Genomic DNA, 16,271 nt, shown 5'->3' on the forward strand with positions numbered 1-16,271 from the left:
TATTATTAGGTGTTTACAAATCATTAGTAATTATACTATTTGTAAACATCCTTGAATTGTAAAATCATGTAATTCAGAATATATTGATTAATTGATTAATGTAAATAAAATAAATAGCAGTAATTTATTATTTATTATTATTAGTAGGTTAATAATCAATAATAACATTTATAATAATAATATTATAATAATCATATAATTTTAGTAGTATTATTATAATATTATAATAATAATATTAATTATTGATTACGATAATATTGTTATCAATTTTTATCATTACGTTATTAGTTCAGATGTATCAGATTACGATGATTCAGACATATCAAATAATGAGGCAAAAGATGATTTAAGTCTTCAGGGTGATTTGTTTAACTTTTTTTTTTTTTGAATATTTAATTTTTACTTATATCAAAAACATTCAAAGTAATTATGGTTTTGACTTATGCAAATTCAAATTTTAGATAAAAAAACGGTTTGTATTTACAATTCTGTCGAAGAAGCTGAACACTATCTTCTCTCTGTTAATGAACCAACAAAAATTTCAAGTTTGCAAGATTTTTAGTTATTATTTGCTCTACAATATTTTCTTTGCATTTATTTTGAAATTAATAAGATCTTCACATTTCAGGTAAAAGTGATATCTTCATATGTGATTCGGTTAAAGAAGCCAATCAGTGTCTTCATAACTATGAGATAGATAATACTGTTCGCTTTGCTGCTTTTTCAACTCCAAAGGATTTTGGTAGTACAGGTAAAAAGTTTTGGAACAATGTAAACTAAATGAAAGTTCAGAGTTACTTTATTTAAGTTGTGATATACACTTTGCAATAATCAGTTATTCAAATTTATGGAGTTTTTTGTCTCTACTGTGTTTACAGCTTATGGTTATATCTATACAGTTTAAATAATAAACAGTTCATACAGCGTTGCCACCAAATCAGGGAGTTTAGGGAAAGTCAAGGGAATTTTCGTTTAAAATCAGGGAAAGTCAGGGAATTTTTTAATTTTGTATTAATATTCTTTTTTTAGGTTACTATTTTAAAAATCATATCGCTCAAAAGATTGTTCAAATATATTAATATTTAATCATTATGAAAAAAATTTAAGTTTTATTCTAAAAAAAATTTAGTTATTAGTTTTGGTCTTTAGCATTGTTTACACTTTTAACAGAAAATATCAGGAAATCTTTAAATGGTTCTTTTCAAAATTTTCAAATGGATCTAAATATTTGATTTTGGAATAGCAATCTAAATCATGCTGAATACAAATACTTTGACTCAAATTTTGGGCCACCCAAAAAATTTACTTGAGTACAACATCTTTGGCAACAATCAATTGCATAAATCTGACGAAACTGTGTGTGGATGGCCCAAAAGTAAAATGGTGACCTCTTGATATTATTAAAAAGCAGTGTGAGCAACAAGAATTTCCTAAACTTCCTAAAACTAAAAGTTGCAACCTCATGTAATCCAATATGCTTTTAAAACTGGTTTTCAATCAGGGAGGTCAATGAAAGCTTTGAATGACTTTTGAATGACAGACTAAACTGTGTATTGATGAGATAAAAGTAAACTGTTAACCTTTTCATCTTATTAAAAAGCAGTTGAGCAACTCTTAGACAGACACCCTAATGATTCCATTTCTCTTTAAATATTTGTTTTCAACTGCTTAAAGCTTAATGAGTTTAATATTATATAAATACATTTTTGAATAACTTTTGTTTCATTTTTTAGATATATTTTCACACAAGCACAAAGTGTTAAGGGAAACATCCCCAGAATTTTTTAATACGCTTTATGTTGTTTTGTCATCAAAAAGGTTTGATTGTCATCATGGCGTTGATTGGAATTCTAATGCTAAGCAAAAGTATATCGATGCAAAAGAAAATCAAAAAGTAACAATTAAATAGTCTTATTTATTATTGTAACAAATGTTCTTTAATTTCACTTAAAATTCTTTAAATTAAAGATATTTATGTTTATTATACTACTACTACTACTACTACTACAACTAATAATAGTAGTAGTAATAATAATAATAATAATAATAATAATATGATATTATTATTGTTATTATTATTACAGAAGTTTGATCATTGGTACAGAGGTGAATATGTGATTATTCAAGACACCAAGAAGTTTGAATGTCCTGCAAAAGTTAACATGAAAGAGATCGTATATTTTACTAGTTTAAAGGTATTTTACAAAACAGCATTTTTTTTTTTTAGTCACATTTTTAATGAATCTATCGTTGTTAGAAAAATTATAACAATAAAAAGAATGATCAATTCTGTCATTTTATTTTCAGTTTGTCAACATGACAAATTATTACAAAAACCAAGTATCAAGAGATATTCGAAATTCTTTGATGAAGCATAATACTTTTGTATTTTGTAGAAAAATTAAAGTTGAAATAGACTGCCTATTATGTCACCGAAATCATCCACTTGGAAAAGTAATTGCTTTGCGCTTTGATACTATATTGCAAACTGTGTTAATCATTAATTCTTCTTTTTATTATTATTATTACTATATTTTTGAAACATATTTTTCATATTGTAATGCTAGTAGTAATGCTAAGCATGATTTTTATACATGTACAAAGTTATAACTAATTTTATATTATTTGTGCGTAATAATATGTACCTTTCATATCTTGCTACTGTTTTATTTATTGATGTAGTAGTACTAATGCAGATAAGTAGTTACATTTTGTGTTACTCAATACTATTTTTAGAGTGAACTCCTGTCTCAGAAAATTGACCATCGGTTGTCAACAAAGATTTCTGAATTTGTGAAACAAGGCATTTCACATCTCACTGTATGTGAGATGAAGAGGCTTTTAAAAATTATGGTTAGTGATATGTTTGGAAAAAAAGATTTGCCTCCTTCTAACAACAGAAGGTTCTATCCAAAAAATAATATCATTCGTACACACATAGTCATTGAACGTCAAAAGCTTAGGTAATTTTTTTATTTAATTTTTAGTACTTTTAGATGTTTCATATTATCAAAAAGTTTTTTGATTTATTAATTTTTCAGATTCTCAAACATTGATCAAGATTGTTTAGAAAACAAAATAAATGAGTGGAAGGTTTCTGACGCCACTGTCAAAATACATTACCATCCAAAAAGAAGTCATAGTAAGGATGAGCTGTTGTTTGTTTATCAAGCTGGTTGGCAAAAAAAACTTCTAAATAAATATGATAATGAAATGGTGTTTTTAGATGCAACATATAAGACCACTAGATATTCATTACCATTGTTTTTCTTAGTTGTTAAAACTAATGTTGATTTTCAAATAGTTGCAACATTTGTATCTGAAAGTGAAACTTTTGATACAATAAAAAAAGCACTTAATGTCATCAAGTCTTGGAATCTTGATTTTCAACCTTTATACTGCATGACTGACTACTGTAATGAGGAGATACGTGCTTTGGAATCTGTTTTTATTGGTTTGTTTTTCCAATCTGTATTTACTTATTTAATTTTTAAGTTATTAACTTCTTTAAAGGAATCATTTTTTATATTTCATGCGATTTAAGTTCATAATCATTTTAAATAAAATTTTGTTCTCTTATTAGGGCGTGAAGTATTCATCTGCGACTTTCATAGAGAACAGGCATGGGATCGTTGGATAAAAAAAACTTCCAATGGTTGTTTTAGTAAAAAAGAAGATATTTTAAAATTGTTAAGATGTATAGCTTGGTCAAGATCTTGTGAAGAAGAAGTAGATGCTATAAAAGCGTTAGAGCTTTCTGACTTTTGGTGTCAAGATGGTTTTTCTAAATTAAAACATTATGTTGAAATGTATTGGATGCCTATAAAAAAGGTATTTATTATTAAGCATGAGTTTAAATAATTAAACCTTTATTTGAGAATACATTTTGTGGCAATCATTTGGTTTGGTTTGTATTATTTTAAGGTGAGGTATGTAAAAGTAGAATTTCTTTCTTATTGGTTAGAGATGGATCTGGTGGTATAGGCAAAATCGTCTTCTAATTAATTGCAACACAAACAATGGTGTTGAAAGACAAAATGAGTCATTTAAGTATTGCTATTTAAAGAAATATAACAACTCTTCTTTGACAGGCATGTTAACTTTATTAATTGAAGAATTCTTCACTGATAAGCTAAAAAGGTTAGTTTAAAAGAAAAGTTAAGTCAATGAACTGATGTTTAAAAGGGACTATTGTCAATTTAAAAGTTCACAGTAATGATATTAATATAATCTTTTTATTTTTATAAAGTTTTATCTATTCAATTTAGCTACACTGATGCCAACTTCAAAATGGATGCAAGATACAGGAGATATGGCTGCTGGGTGCCAAAATATTTATATAATCGCCCTCGTAGTTTAGTTAAGCATTGCTTGTTGCGAAAATCTACTGCTGATTATATGGATTTGAACACAGTTGTAATGATGAAACATGTTATCTTTACTGTATCTAGTACCATTGATTCTTCTACAAAATACTTTGTGCATTTTGGTGATGAAAATATTATGCCAAAATGTACTTGTTATGATTGGATATCAACAGGCTATCCCTGCAAACATTTTTTTGCTATATTCAAAAAGTATCCTGCTTGGTCATGGAATACATTATCAAAACTTTATGTAAATTCTCCATTCTTAAATTTAGATGAAGATAACTATGATATATTCCATGAAAAAAAACCTTTTAATTTTTCTAAGTCGCTTTCACCTTTAAAAGAGTCATCTTTGTCTTTAAAAAAAAATACAACTGTAGAAGATCAGAATGACATATGTAAAAAACATATTCCCATTTATTCTGGTGTCGATGTTAGGGAGATGCTTAATACTATTAAGAACTTATCATTTGAATTTGAGGCAAACTCTGATGAACTAATGATGTTACATAAAACTCTTTCCACTCTAATAGACAAACTAAACAAAGGAAGAGTAAGAGAATCTGGGATTCCTGTCACTCAAACAAATAATAAATTAAGCAAAAAACATATTTCTATTCCTGTACGGAAACCAATAAAAGCTCAAACTAAGCGTGTTGGATCACAAAAAGAAAAAACATCAAATGCTTCTAAAGTGTTTATAGTAGCAGAGAGTTACTTAGTTGACTCGATTGAACATAAAATTGTTGATGAGCCTGTAAACAAAGAAAGGTTTGTTGTTGATCATGAGATAGTTATTTCACATAATAATGATGAACATTTAGTAGAAAAACTGGTTTTACTTCCTAAGACAAAACTCTCATCAGATGATATGAATGATATTACAAACCATCAGATGTTGTCAGACAATGTCATCCATTCGGTACAAAAAATGATAACTGGTGTTTCTGGTCTGCAGGATCCAGTTTTGGGGCAAAATTTGTCATTTTGTGTGGTAAAGGACTCCTTTGTACAGGTATTACATGATGGTGATGTACACTGGCTGACAGTAAGCACTTTTGGGTGCTCTGAAGGTGAGGTATTTCTGTTAGACAGCATGTTTAAGGGCAAAAATATGTTGTCAGACAAATTTTGTTGTCAGACAAATTTGTGCAATAATGCAGTGCACCAAAGACAGTTTGAAAGTACGAGTCTTACCTGTGCAACAACAAACAAATGGTGTAGACTGTGGTTTGTTTGCATTGGCGTTTGCACAGCACATTGCTTGTACCAGCTCAAATCCACACTACATTTCATTTGAAAATGATGAAATGAGAAACCATTTATTTAAAAGTGTTATAGAAAACCACTTAAATGAGTTTCCAAAGACTGGAAAATTGACTAGGTTTTGCAAAGAAAAAGAATTTAATTTTACTCTTTATTGCGTATGTCGGCAAATTTGGATGGCTTCTGATAAAGTTGTCAAAGATAAATAAGTGAATTATTTAAATTATGTTTTAGCTTTTCAATCTAACTAGTTACACACACACACACACACACACACACACACACACACAAACACACACACACACACACACACACACACACACACACACACACACACACACACACACACACACACGTATTACTTTTATTTTATTTACACATTACTTTTATTCACTTTTTTTTTACTGTTTTTTATGTGTTAATACATTTAGGCATATGGTGCAATGTGGAAAATGTGAATGTTGGTTTCATCGTGTTTGTGAACGCATACCTGATTTTATTTTAGAATGTGAGAGTGTTGAATGGTTTTGTTCGCAATGCACAATAACTTTACCATGTAGTACTTTAACTTAAAAGAGATTTTGACTTTAACATTTATAATCCTTTTTTATGTAGTTTTAGTACTTAAGAATTTTTTTTTTTTTTTTTTTTTGTTATGGTAGGCAAAAAGTGTATGGTAGATAAAAAATCTTATTTAAATAGTTTTTCATTTTCTAATTTTCTAATATATAGTCTTAAAGGAATACATGATTTTTGAATGATAGCAATGCCTAAAAAGTTGTGTTACATAAATAAGGTTTATTTTAGTCAAGAGTCCCTTAAGTAAGATGGTCTGGTTAACTAAGTAAGATGATCTGGTTAAGTAAAGGCATGTTCAAGAATAAGATCAATTTTTACAAACTAAATGGTTCTTTTTCAACTCTGAAAGTGGTGTTGTTGTCTTTCAATTTATTTATTTTTACCGTAAACACTTTTAGTTTCAGTCTAAGTATAAATCTTAGTATTTGTAATAAGTATTTATTATTAATTACATTTCAATGAATATATATTTTTTTAATATATAATAATTTTTTTAAACAACAATTTTCCTTTTTTTTTTAGTTGCGTTTGTCATTGCTTTATTAGTTTGCCTACTGTTGAAACATGGTTTTAATTTAGTAAATTTATATGATGTGAAATTTACTCTATTAATCATCAGATAACAGTTAGGGAGAAATTGGAATTCTACATAATTAAGGTAAAAATGATTTTGTTTACTGGTATTACCATTAGTTGCCGATGGTAACATTACAAAACTTTTATAGTTGATTGTGTTTCAGCTCTTTAGTTTTACACTGTAACATTGATGACAAATATATAACAAAAACAACATGTTGTTTTTGTGATTATCGATAAAAGTCATTATCGATAAAAGCTTTTATTACGATTGTAAATCTTAATTATATGTTTTTTTAGCACTTATCATATTTCGTTATATCACAAATAATTATGACAACGTAAAAAATATTTAAGGATTTACTTTTAATTCATGATATAATTTTTCAAATTGCTCAACTCCTATTGTCCCTCTAGTTTAAATATTTTAATAAATGAAATCTCTTGAGTTCAAGTATTTTGTTGTAAAGTGTAATTATAGTTAATGATTGTTTTAAAGGTAACGATCGATTTGAGTTACTTGTAAATAATTGTATATGTATATAGACGTATTTGTATATAATGTAAAGACATAATTGTAAATATCAAGAGAATAAGTATATAAATTATGTTGAATTACGTTAAGAGAGAGGCGTTTTACGCTTGACTTATAAAGTTCTTTTTGATGAAGCCGAAATAGCTTTTTGAAACAAAAAGCTATTTCGGCTTAAATGTCGACTAAAGTTGATTTAAAGTTAATTCCGGAGTTAAGTGGAAACGATCAACAATCAGTCGCAGAATGGCTGGAAAAAGTTGAACTGGTATGTAAACTACAGACGTGCTGAGCCGAGGTTGTTTGAAGATCAAACGCAACCAAATTGTTATGAATGTTAACTCCCCATTCATTTCGCAAGAGATAGTCATCTGCGAAGAAATAGTAATCGAAACAAGTCGGGTCGAAGACGGGAGACAAGCGATGTTTTGTCTTACTCGTGTCAAGAGAAAGGACACATCAAGATGTCCAAAAAACGTGCCGAGGGAGAAGATGTTTGCGCCAGTTCTCTCCCTAAACAATCAATAATGGCGTTACCTATTATACGGTTGGACATTAATGGCGTTTCTCGGAATGTGTTAATCGACTCAGAATGTACCTGCTGCATCATTTATAAATAATGTGCGCCAAAAATTACGAAGAAAATAGTTAGCGTGGTAACTGTTAATTGACAACAACAACAGTACGAAGAACATTAGCCGAACTAGAATTGTCACACCTAATGAAAATGAAGTTTTTGTGGAAGCACTTGTAGTTGACTTCAAACCACTTTGTTATTGTTTTTGATGGGTATGGAATAGTGGCTTTTGGTGGAGTATCAATATCTGCAACTCGTGATGTTTGTTTTATGGGAAGAAACGAATCATGTTTACTTGGACTAAAAGGTGATATTTCAAAAGATGTCAGTAATACGAATATAATATCTCGGGATTTCACAGCTTTGTTTAAGAAACAAAATCGAGAATGGATAATTGCGTGGAAATGGAATAATAATTCTGAATTCTGAAAATGGAATAATAAACCTGAAACTCTAGAATAAGATTGCTGAATACACTATCCCTGTTGGCATAAAACACGATTACGAAAAAGAAATTGAAGGGTGGATAGAGAAAAAATGGCTTCAAAAGTACAATTTGAAGAAACACGGTCCAATAAAGGGTTTGGTTCCTCTCATGGCAATGGTGCAGCGAAACAAAGGGAAAGTGCGACCAGTATTAGACTTCAGGGAGTTGAACACGTTTATTAAAGCATTCACTGCAAACACAGATGCGTGTGCTGACAAACTTCAAGACTAGAGACGGTTTGGAAAAAATGTTTTAATAATTGATTTATCTTCAACTTATATGCAACTAAAAATCGATGAGAAACTCTGGACTTACCAAAATGTTGTGTTCTGTGGACAAAGTTTTGTTTAACACGTTTGGGATTCCAACTAAACGTTGCGCCAGTCATAACGAAAGCGGTATTGGACAAAGTGCTATCGCAAAGTGAAACAATCTGGAAAGGAACGTCATCATACATTAATGATATTTTTGTTGAAGACATAGAACCTGTTTGTCGCGTGCTTGATCATTTGGAAATCTTTGGGCTTAATTGTAAGCCGGCGGTCCGCGTATCCGATGGAGCAAGAGTTCTTGGTTTACAAGTCAGAATGGAAAACAAAAAGTTACGTTGGAGAAGAGATAACGATTTTTGTGAAATTCCGAATTGGCTAACAAGACGTTTGTGGTTGGTTGCGTGTAGCATTGTCGTATGTTAAAAGAACAGCAAACGCCCTGACAAAAACGTAAGGCAACAAATTGGGTAGATGCTAGTTCAATCGTACTAGACGTGGTTGTCGAGTTTAATGGCAATATAATTGAAGACGCATGTTGGTTAAGAAAACATACACAGCGCATATAAACATGTCCGAACTTGATGCAGTAATTAAAGGACTAAATATGGGCAATAACTCGAAAATGGATGTTTTGCACATCTGCATCGATTCGAAAGCGGTGTTCCATTTAGTTACCGACACACTCGCGGAAAAATCTGGATTGAGGACAAACGCATCAAACGAAATGCTGTTAAGGAGAATACTCAAGAATATTGCAAATATAATGGAAGAAAAAAATGTGTGTCTTGATGTTTGATATTTAAAAAAAAAAAAAAAAAAAAATTTGTGCAGAAAAAATTAAGCGTGAATTTGTGTATTTTCAGATCTAATCGTGGTTCAACCCCCATTGCCCATTTAACGTAAGAGATCAACTTGAGGATCTCGAATCAGGGCCTATAGATAAAATTATCAGATAACTCGTGACTGTTCTGAAAACATTGGTACATCAATACAGACATATGTGTACTGTTTATATTGTCATGCTTTTTTTTTTTTTGTGGTTGCTAATTATTTTTACTTATGTTTCATTTTGCATTTGTTGCTATTATTCAAGTGATTTCATTTTTTTTTTGTCCTATCATAGTATTTATTTACATCTTTTTGTTTATATTTTATTTTCTATCACCCTTCTTAGAAGGAATAAATGAGATAGCACAACGTTTAATGATCAGAATCTGATCATTAAATGTTGTGTTATCTCAATTATTCATTATCTCTCATGTCAGCTCATTCACTTTTTCCTTTTTTGTTGTTAGTCTAGCTTTTTTTAATATTCTCCTTTTTAATAGGATTATTTTTTGGTACATCAATAACAGTACACCAACTCAAAGTAGATATTAGGCTTGTCGCTTCGGAATTTAACCTGGCCGATGCCCTTACTAGAGTGTCTAATAGTTGGTTAAAATTGATTGATAAAACTTCTGAAATGGCAGCAAGTGGTATTATAGGTACTTCGCTATCCTTCAAAGAAATCGAGCACGTTCATAGATCTACAGGACATTATGGCAGGAAGAAAACATTGCACTTCGTTCATAAAATCGACCCGTCAGTGAGCAAGGAAGAAGTATTACTGAAAAGAATACATACTGAAAATTATAAAAATTTTATACCTACTTTATTAATCCTTAAAATAAAAGTTTTGGCACTCCTATTGCGTAAATACCATATGCCCTGCCTTTTTGGCACCCCAAATGGTAGAAACAACCTTTACAGCTTAACTTACTTGAAACTTGCTACTGACCTCATTTCATTTTTTAATCTTTTATGTTTGTCCCATTCAATAATTTTTTTGTCGATTTCAATGAGTAGTTCTAAATAAATGGGATAAATGACCAGGTCTACTAAATCGTTCTTTTTACCAAAAGTACATAATAGTGCAAGAGTTAATGGTCATCAAACTGTTTTCAATATATAAGTTAAGCAACTTTATGAAGTTAAAAAGAGCATTTCAAGAGAACTGCCCTATTCATTAAGGTACTTCTCTTAATGAATAGGACAATTTTAATTAACTCCCCCTTAGGTCACACAAAAGCTTCATTTATTCAGTTTAAAAAAAAGGTGCAAACAACTTCGCCAATTATTAGCCACATTTTTATAAGAAATACCCATTGCAGAAATTCACTGAAGTATATATCACATATATACTTTAGTTATTTTTAATATAAATTTTAGATCAATAAAAGCTCTTTCAATTTAAGTAAGGATTATTGTAACTATCGCAACATCAAATTACATATAATGCAGGTAATAAAGATTTCACCAAATACTGACTTGTATTTTATATCAAATACTAGCAAATGTCTTAACCCTTTATTGGCCAATGATCCGTAAATGGGAAAACACATCGAACAGAATAATAGAGCACTGGAAATTTATTTTAATGCAATTATTTAGATATAAAACAATACTAAAAAATAAATCAATATAATTTATTCAGTTTAACTCATTGTATGCTAAGTGCAGGTAATGAACCCCGAAAAAAAGTTAAAAAAACTTATTGCTAAATACCATCATTTTCTTCAATATCTTGATAATTTTCAATATCTTCAATATTTAAATTCTTCAATAGAGGTTGATTTTTTCAAATTTGATATCTCAGCTAACTTCTTTTTATAGTTCACAGTTTTCCTTTATTTTTCTTTTAATACCTTTTGTTATTCAACTTTTCTCTTTTCACAACTTTTGCAGCTGTCTTCAAGCTTCGTGTTGTAAGACTGTAATGTAAAAAAAACAACAACTGTAAAACAGAATTTTTGAGTTAATCTTCTTTTGTTTAATTTGTAGTGAAGGATAAGCGAAAATATTGGAGTCTTTGTCTAATAGACTAGATGAACCATTAAATGGGAATGGAAACTTGAGTTCTATTGATGTGTTGTGAGAGGCTATTTTTTATAATTCAAAAGAATTCAAAAAATACTTGCAATTTGAAACCATGAAGCACCAATGAACTATTAAAAGAAATTTTTTTAACTAATGTTGATTTATTAACCTTTACTTCTTCAAAACTTAAATTTGTATTAATATCCACAGTATTGTTTCGAATAGAAAAATCAATTGAATCATCTTTTACTTCAGGTTGAGTTCTTGCATTGTTGTGATGTCATATTGATACGCTTTAGAAAATAAACTAAATAACTTAGAATGTGAAACTGTATCCCCTGGGTAGTTTAATTTATCATTGTTTGATAGACATCAGAATACATATTTTTAAGTGGCTTAAAAACTGTGCTGACCAAAGGCTGCAACCAGTTGCGGATGTGAACTGGAAGTTTTACACCTCATGTCTTTCTAGAATTAAAATCAATGGCCTTGCAAAACTAATATTTGAAAAAAAATATTTTTTCAAACCGTAACTTAACAAAACCTTGTTTAGTCCAGCAAGAAACACTCAATGTTGCTCCTTCACTATTATGAGGTGGTATGACCAGCTACATTTATACAAGCTATATTAGTAATGGTTTCTTTGTTGCCACTTGTTTGACTCTGAGTATATTTTGATCCTTTTACTTACAACAATACATTTTGGTGTATGATCTAGTTGTGACCCTGTTTCATCCATATTCCAAATACATTTTAGTTTATTAAATAATTTTCCCCCTGTCTATACATATTTGTGGCAAAGAATATGTTGGCTCTGGACAACGAAGACTTGCACAACCATGACTCTCTTTAAGTAGTTGCTACCAGTTTTCAAGATTTTGAAAATTTAATCTTTTTTTTTTGTTGCTAACTTAGCAGCATAATTAATAACTGTTATTTTCAAAAACCATTTCCTATTTGGGTACAATTGCCAGCATAATACTTTTTTCAAGATCGTCTTTAATTGGGTTTTTCCCTAGTTATGCTCTTATTTTAGATTTTCAATAGGTAGTGGCCTGCATATTTAAACGTGGAACTTTTTTATATTCCTTTTTGTTGAGACATACCATTTATTACCAGTTTCATATTAGAATCTGAGTTGTCTTCAGCATTCCTTTTTGTTGAGACATACCATTTATTACTAGTTTCATATTAGAATCTGAATTGTCTTCAGCATGCATTTTTTTAATTATACTTAAAGTTGGTTTAATGATAACATTTGACTTATGATTTTTCAGTATGTTTTAACTTTTTTGTTTTTTCGTATTTAATACTATTTTTAACTAAAAAAAAATAGTAATTATAGAAACAAGTCTACAAACATATGTAAATAAAATAAATCAAAAAATATATATTGATTACTTTTTTTTTACCTTTAACGCAACATCCAAATTTTCATTCAGTATGTATAATATAATATAAATTCAGTATGTATGTATAATTTCATTCAGTATGTATAATCAAGTTAATTTAAGTAAAATTTGGATGTTGCTTACCAGTTAACAACCTTAATTTAACTTTTTTCACACAAGTTATGTGTCAAATTTTATCACACTTAGTTATTTATTATGTCACATGAATTATAACTAAGTTGAGAAAATCTTGTTTTAAATTTTAGAAAAAATATTTTAGTTAAATACTTTTATTACAACTGTTGTCCAATCGCTACTATTTATTATCTATAGCCAGTAAGTGGATTTTATAACCGTCCAGTAAATGGTATATCAGGAAAGGTTTAGTTTAGTTCAGTTAAAACATTCTGTGAGGCATAACTTTGGTTTCAAAACAGGGCGAAGTTAAAATACACTTATTACGTTTACGACGGAAGAACTTTTGTAAACAGCTATTTTTAAAGTTTTTCGACATTCGCATAATTTAAAAGTAAAACTTTCGCATGATTAGTATAAATTTAGTGCGGACTTTGATCGTATTCTGAATGATACTTTCTTGCGCTGACCCCCAGTCACGGCTTACGGTTGCGCGATGAATAGGCCTTCAGTATAGATCGCCTTGATTTGAACTCTTTCATTATGAAAGAGTCCGATTTGAACTCTTTCATTATGAAAGACATCCGCACTTCTTAAAGTATATTTTTAAAGATGTTCCACTTTTAGGAATGTCTTTTATGAAATTCATAAAAGACATTCCTAAAAGTGGAACATCTTTAAAAAATACTTTAAGAAGTGCGGATGTTGAAAACGTTACTGGAGGTGATTTTGTTTATATTTCTTTAAAAATTGCACTCAGCAAATATGTAAAATGCTTCAGAAAGCCAGCAGAGTTTGATCTTATTATAAATGTTGATGGCACTCGAATATACAATTGTAAAAAAAAACAAATGTGGCCTATATTGTGTACTATAAATCAACAAGGTCCATATGCAATTGCTTTATGGTATGGTGAAGGAAAACCTACAGTTCTTAGAGAATACCTCAAAAAATTTGTCGCAGAGTTAAAATTCTATTTTATAAATGGGTATGAAGGCCTAAAGGTGATAGTTAAGGCATTTGTATGTGATGCAACAGCCAGAGCATTTTTAAAATGTATAAAAAGTCATAGTGGATATGACAGTTGTGAAAGATGTGAAGAACATGATGAGTATCATAAAGGTATAAGATTGTTAGGTACTAAATCTTTAATACGAGATGATAAAAAGTTTAAAGAAAAATTTTATTCAGAGCACCAGATTGGTAAATCACCATTATCCAAAATTGAAATTCAAATGGTGACTGGATTTGTACTTGACTACATGCATTTAGTTTGTCTGGGGGTTACAAAGAAACTTATGAAGAATTATATTAACAAAATAGGTTCCTCTGTACACAGCAAAATTTCTTCGCAGTTGCTCGAAATAAGAAAATGCACACCAACAGACTTTCAAGGTTGGCCGAGAAGTTTGGATGAATTTTCTGATTTTAAAGCAACTGAATTTTATTATATGCTGGAATTGTAGTTATGAAAGGCAAAATATCGCATGATGAGTATAAACTTTTATTGGCTTTATCAGTTGCAATGCACATTCTTTTATCTGAGACAATGGTTAAAGATAACTCAATGGTTTCTTTCTGTAAGAATTTGTTAGAATGGTTTACATCAGAATCAATTGTTTTTTATGGACCCATTGTTTGCATCTTATAATGTGCACAGTATTATTCATTTAGCTGATGATGTAATAAATGACAAAATATCATTGAATAAAATATCTGCATTTCCTTTTGAAAATTACCTTGGAAAACTTAAAAGAAAAATTCATAGTGGTACATATACAGTTGCTCAAGTTGTTAAAAGGCTTGATGAACAAAGTAAAGTAATACATCTATTACCAACAAAAAAATCAGTAATCTTTAATACAAATTTTAGAAATAGAGTTTATTATATCAGCAAAATAGGTTTTGTAGTTGTTGAGAAAGTTGTAGAAAACAAATATTTTTGTAAATTGTTTAAATTTTCGAAACTAACAAATTTTTTCGAAAGTCCTTTACCAAGTTCAGACATTCATATTTACCACTTAACAACTTTGTCATATTGCAAGGAAATTGTATTGGAACAGAATGTATTGCTACGCAAAGCCATCATGATGCCTTGTGATAATGGAGGCTATGTACTTATTCCTCTTCTGCACTGTGACCTTAATGACAATTTTACAAATCTATAATTTTGATTATTACTTTTACACATTTGGTCTTAATTATATTTGAAGTAAATTTTTTTTGTTTGTTTAACATCTTCGCTTCCAACAAGGCTGCAAATAACCACTGTTAGAGTATTATAAGCAGTATTATTAAGCAACCACTATTAGTATTGGAAGTTACTGGATCAGAGAAAAGATGAAGTTTATAGAGCAAGATAACCATTGACAGATGAATTAAAAGATTACAAATTATATGAATCAGGTAAGCAAGATGAAGGTACCAAATTCCAAAGAACTAATATTTAAGAAAAAAACTAGGCAAATAAGAGTTTTTGGAGCACTTAGGAATATTCACAGAAAAAGGATGAGACTTAATTAAATGACAAGTAACACGAGAATAAATTTTAGTAGATGGCACAAAAGAGAATTTGATATATGGTTTCCAAATTAATTTTATAATGATTTTACAATTTTTATACAATGTATCATAACAAAATGAATAAAATTTTTTTATTTTATGATAACTGTTGTTTAAAATGACTTTCTCATTATATATATATATATATATATATATATATATATATATATATATATATATATATATATATATATATATATATATATCTGTGATATTTATGAGGTTGATAATACTTCTGCTTCATCACAAAATGGTATGTTTGTTATCTATAATGTTTTCTTTAAACTTTTATTGTTAACAATTTAGAAAACAACTATTAATTTATTTTTATTCAACCATATTATAGATTTACACACACAAGTTTATATTAATAGGTTAGGTCTCACTCAAATAGTTACAAACTAGTTAATGGAGTGAAAAACCTATAAAACACAAAGTTGAAAACATAATAAAACATAAAAGTAAAAGTAAAAAACACAAAATAAATGAATAATAAATGAATAATATTAAAGCAACTTAAATCTAGAAGTTATAAAAACAAATAAAACTTAAAAAACAAACAGAAAAACTTATTTAATGTAATGTTATTAACACTAGTTTTTTATTAATATTTAATAAAATACAAATATTATTTACTTACTAGTAAGTAAATGATATTTGTAATT

The 16,271-nt window shown here is 29.0% G+C and overlaps 1 protein-coding gene across 1 annotated transcript; it reads left to right on the forward strand.

Annotated features, from left to right (window-relative positions):
• Nucleotides 1–644: 644 nt before the first annotated feature.
• LOC136089558 (uncharacterized) lies at nt 645–5,908 on the forward strand. Its single transcript, XM_065815609.1, has 9 exons — nt 645–751; nt 1,734–1,894; nt 2,085–2,195; nt 2,308–2,454; nt 2,737–2,963; nt 3,042–3,454; nt 3,584–3,831; nt 3,965–4,140; nt 4,269–5,908. The coding sequence occupies exons 3-9, from the start codon at nt 2,163–2,165 to the stop codon at nt 5,668–5,670; spliced, it is 2,646 nt and encodes an 881-aa protein (XP_065671681.1). The 5' UTR covers nt 645–751; nt 1,734–1,894; nt 2,085–2,162; the 3' UTR covers nt 5,671–5,908.
• The last annotated feature ends 10,363 nt before the right edge of the window (nt 5,909–16,271 follow it).

Source organism: Hydra vulgaris, chromosome 13, assembly GCF_038396675.1.
Source record: "Hydra vulgaris chromosome 13, alternate assembly HydraT2T_AEP".
Classification (NCBI taxonomy): Eukaryota; Metazoa; Cnidaria; class Hydrozoa; order Anthoathecata; family Hydridae; genus Hydra; species Hydra vulgaris.

Coding starts and splice junctions, on each gene's coding strand:
- LOC136089558 (XM_065815609.1), top strand. CDS start 2,163: ATGAAAGAGATCGTATATTTTACTAGTTTAAAG. Junction 2,196..2,307: donor TATATTTTACTAGTTTAAAG/GTATTTTACAAA, acceptor TTTTATTTTCAG/TTTGTCAACATGACAAATTA. Junction 2,964..3,041: donor ATTGAACGTCAAAAGCTTAG/GTAATTTTTTTA, acceptor TTAATTTTTCAG/ATTCTCAAACATTGATCAAG.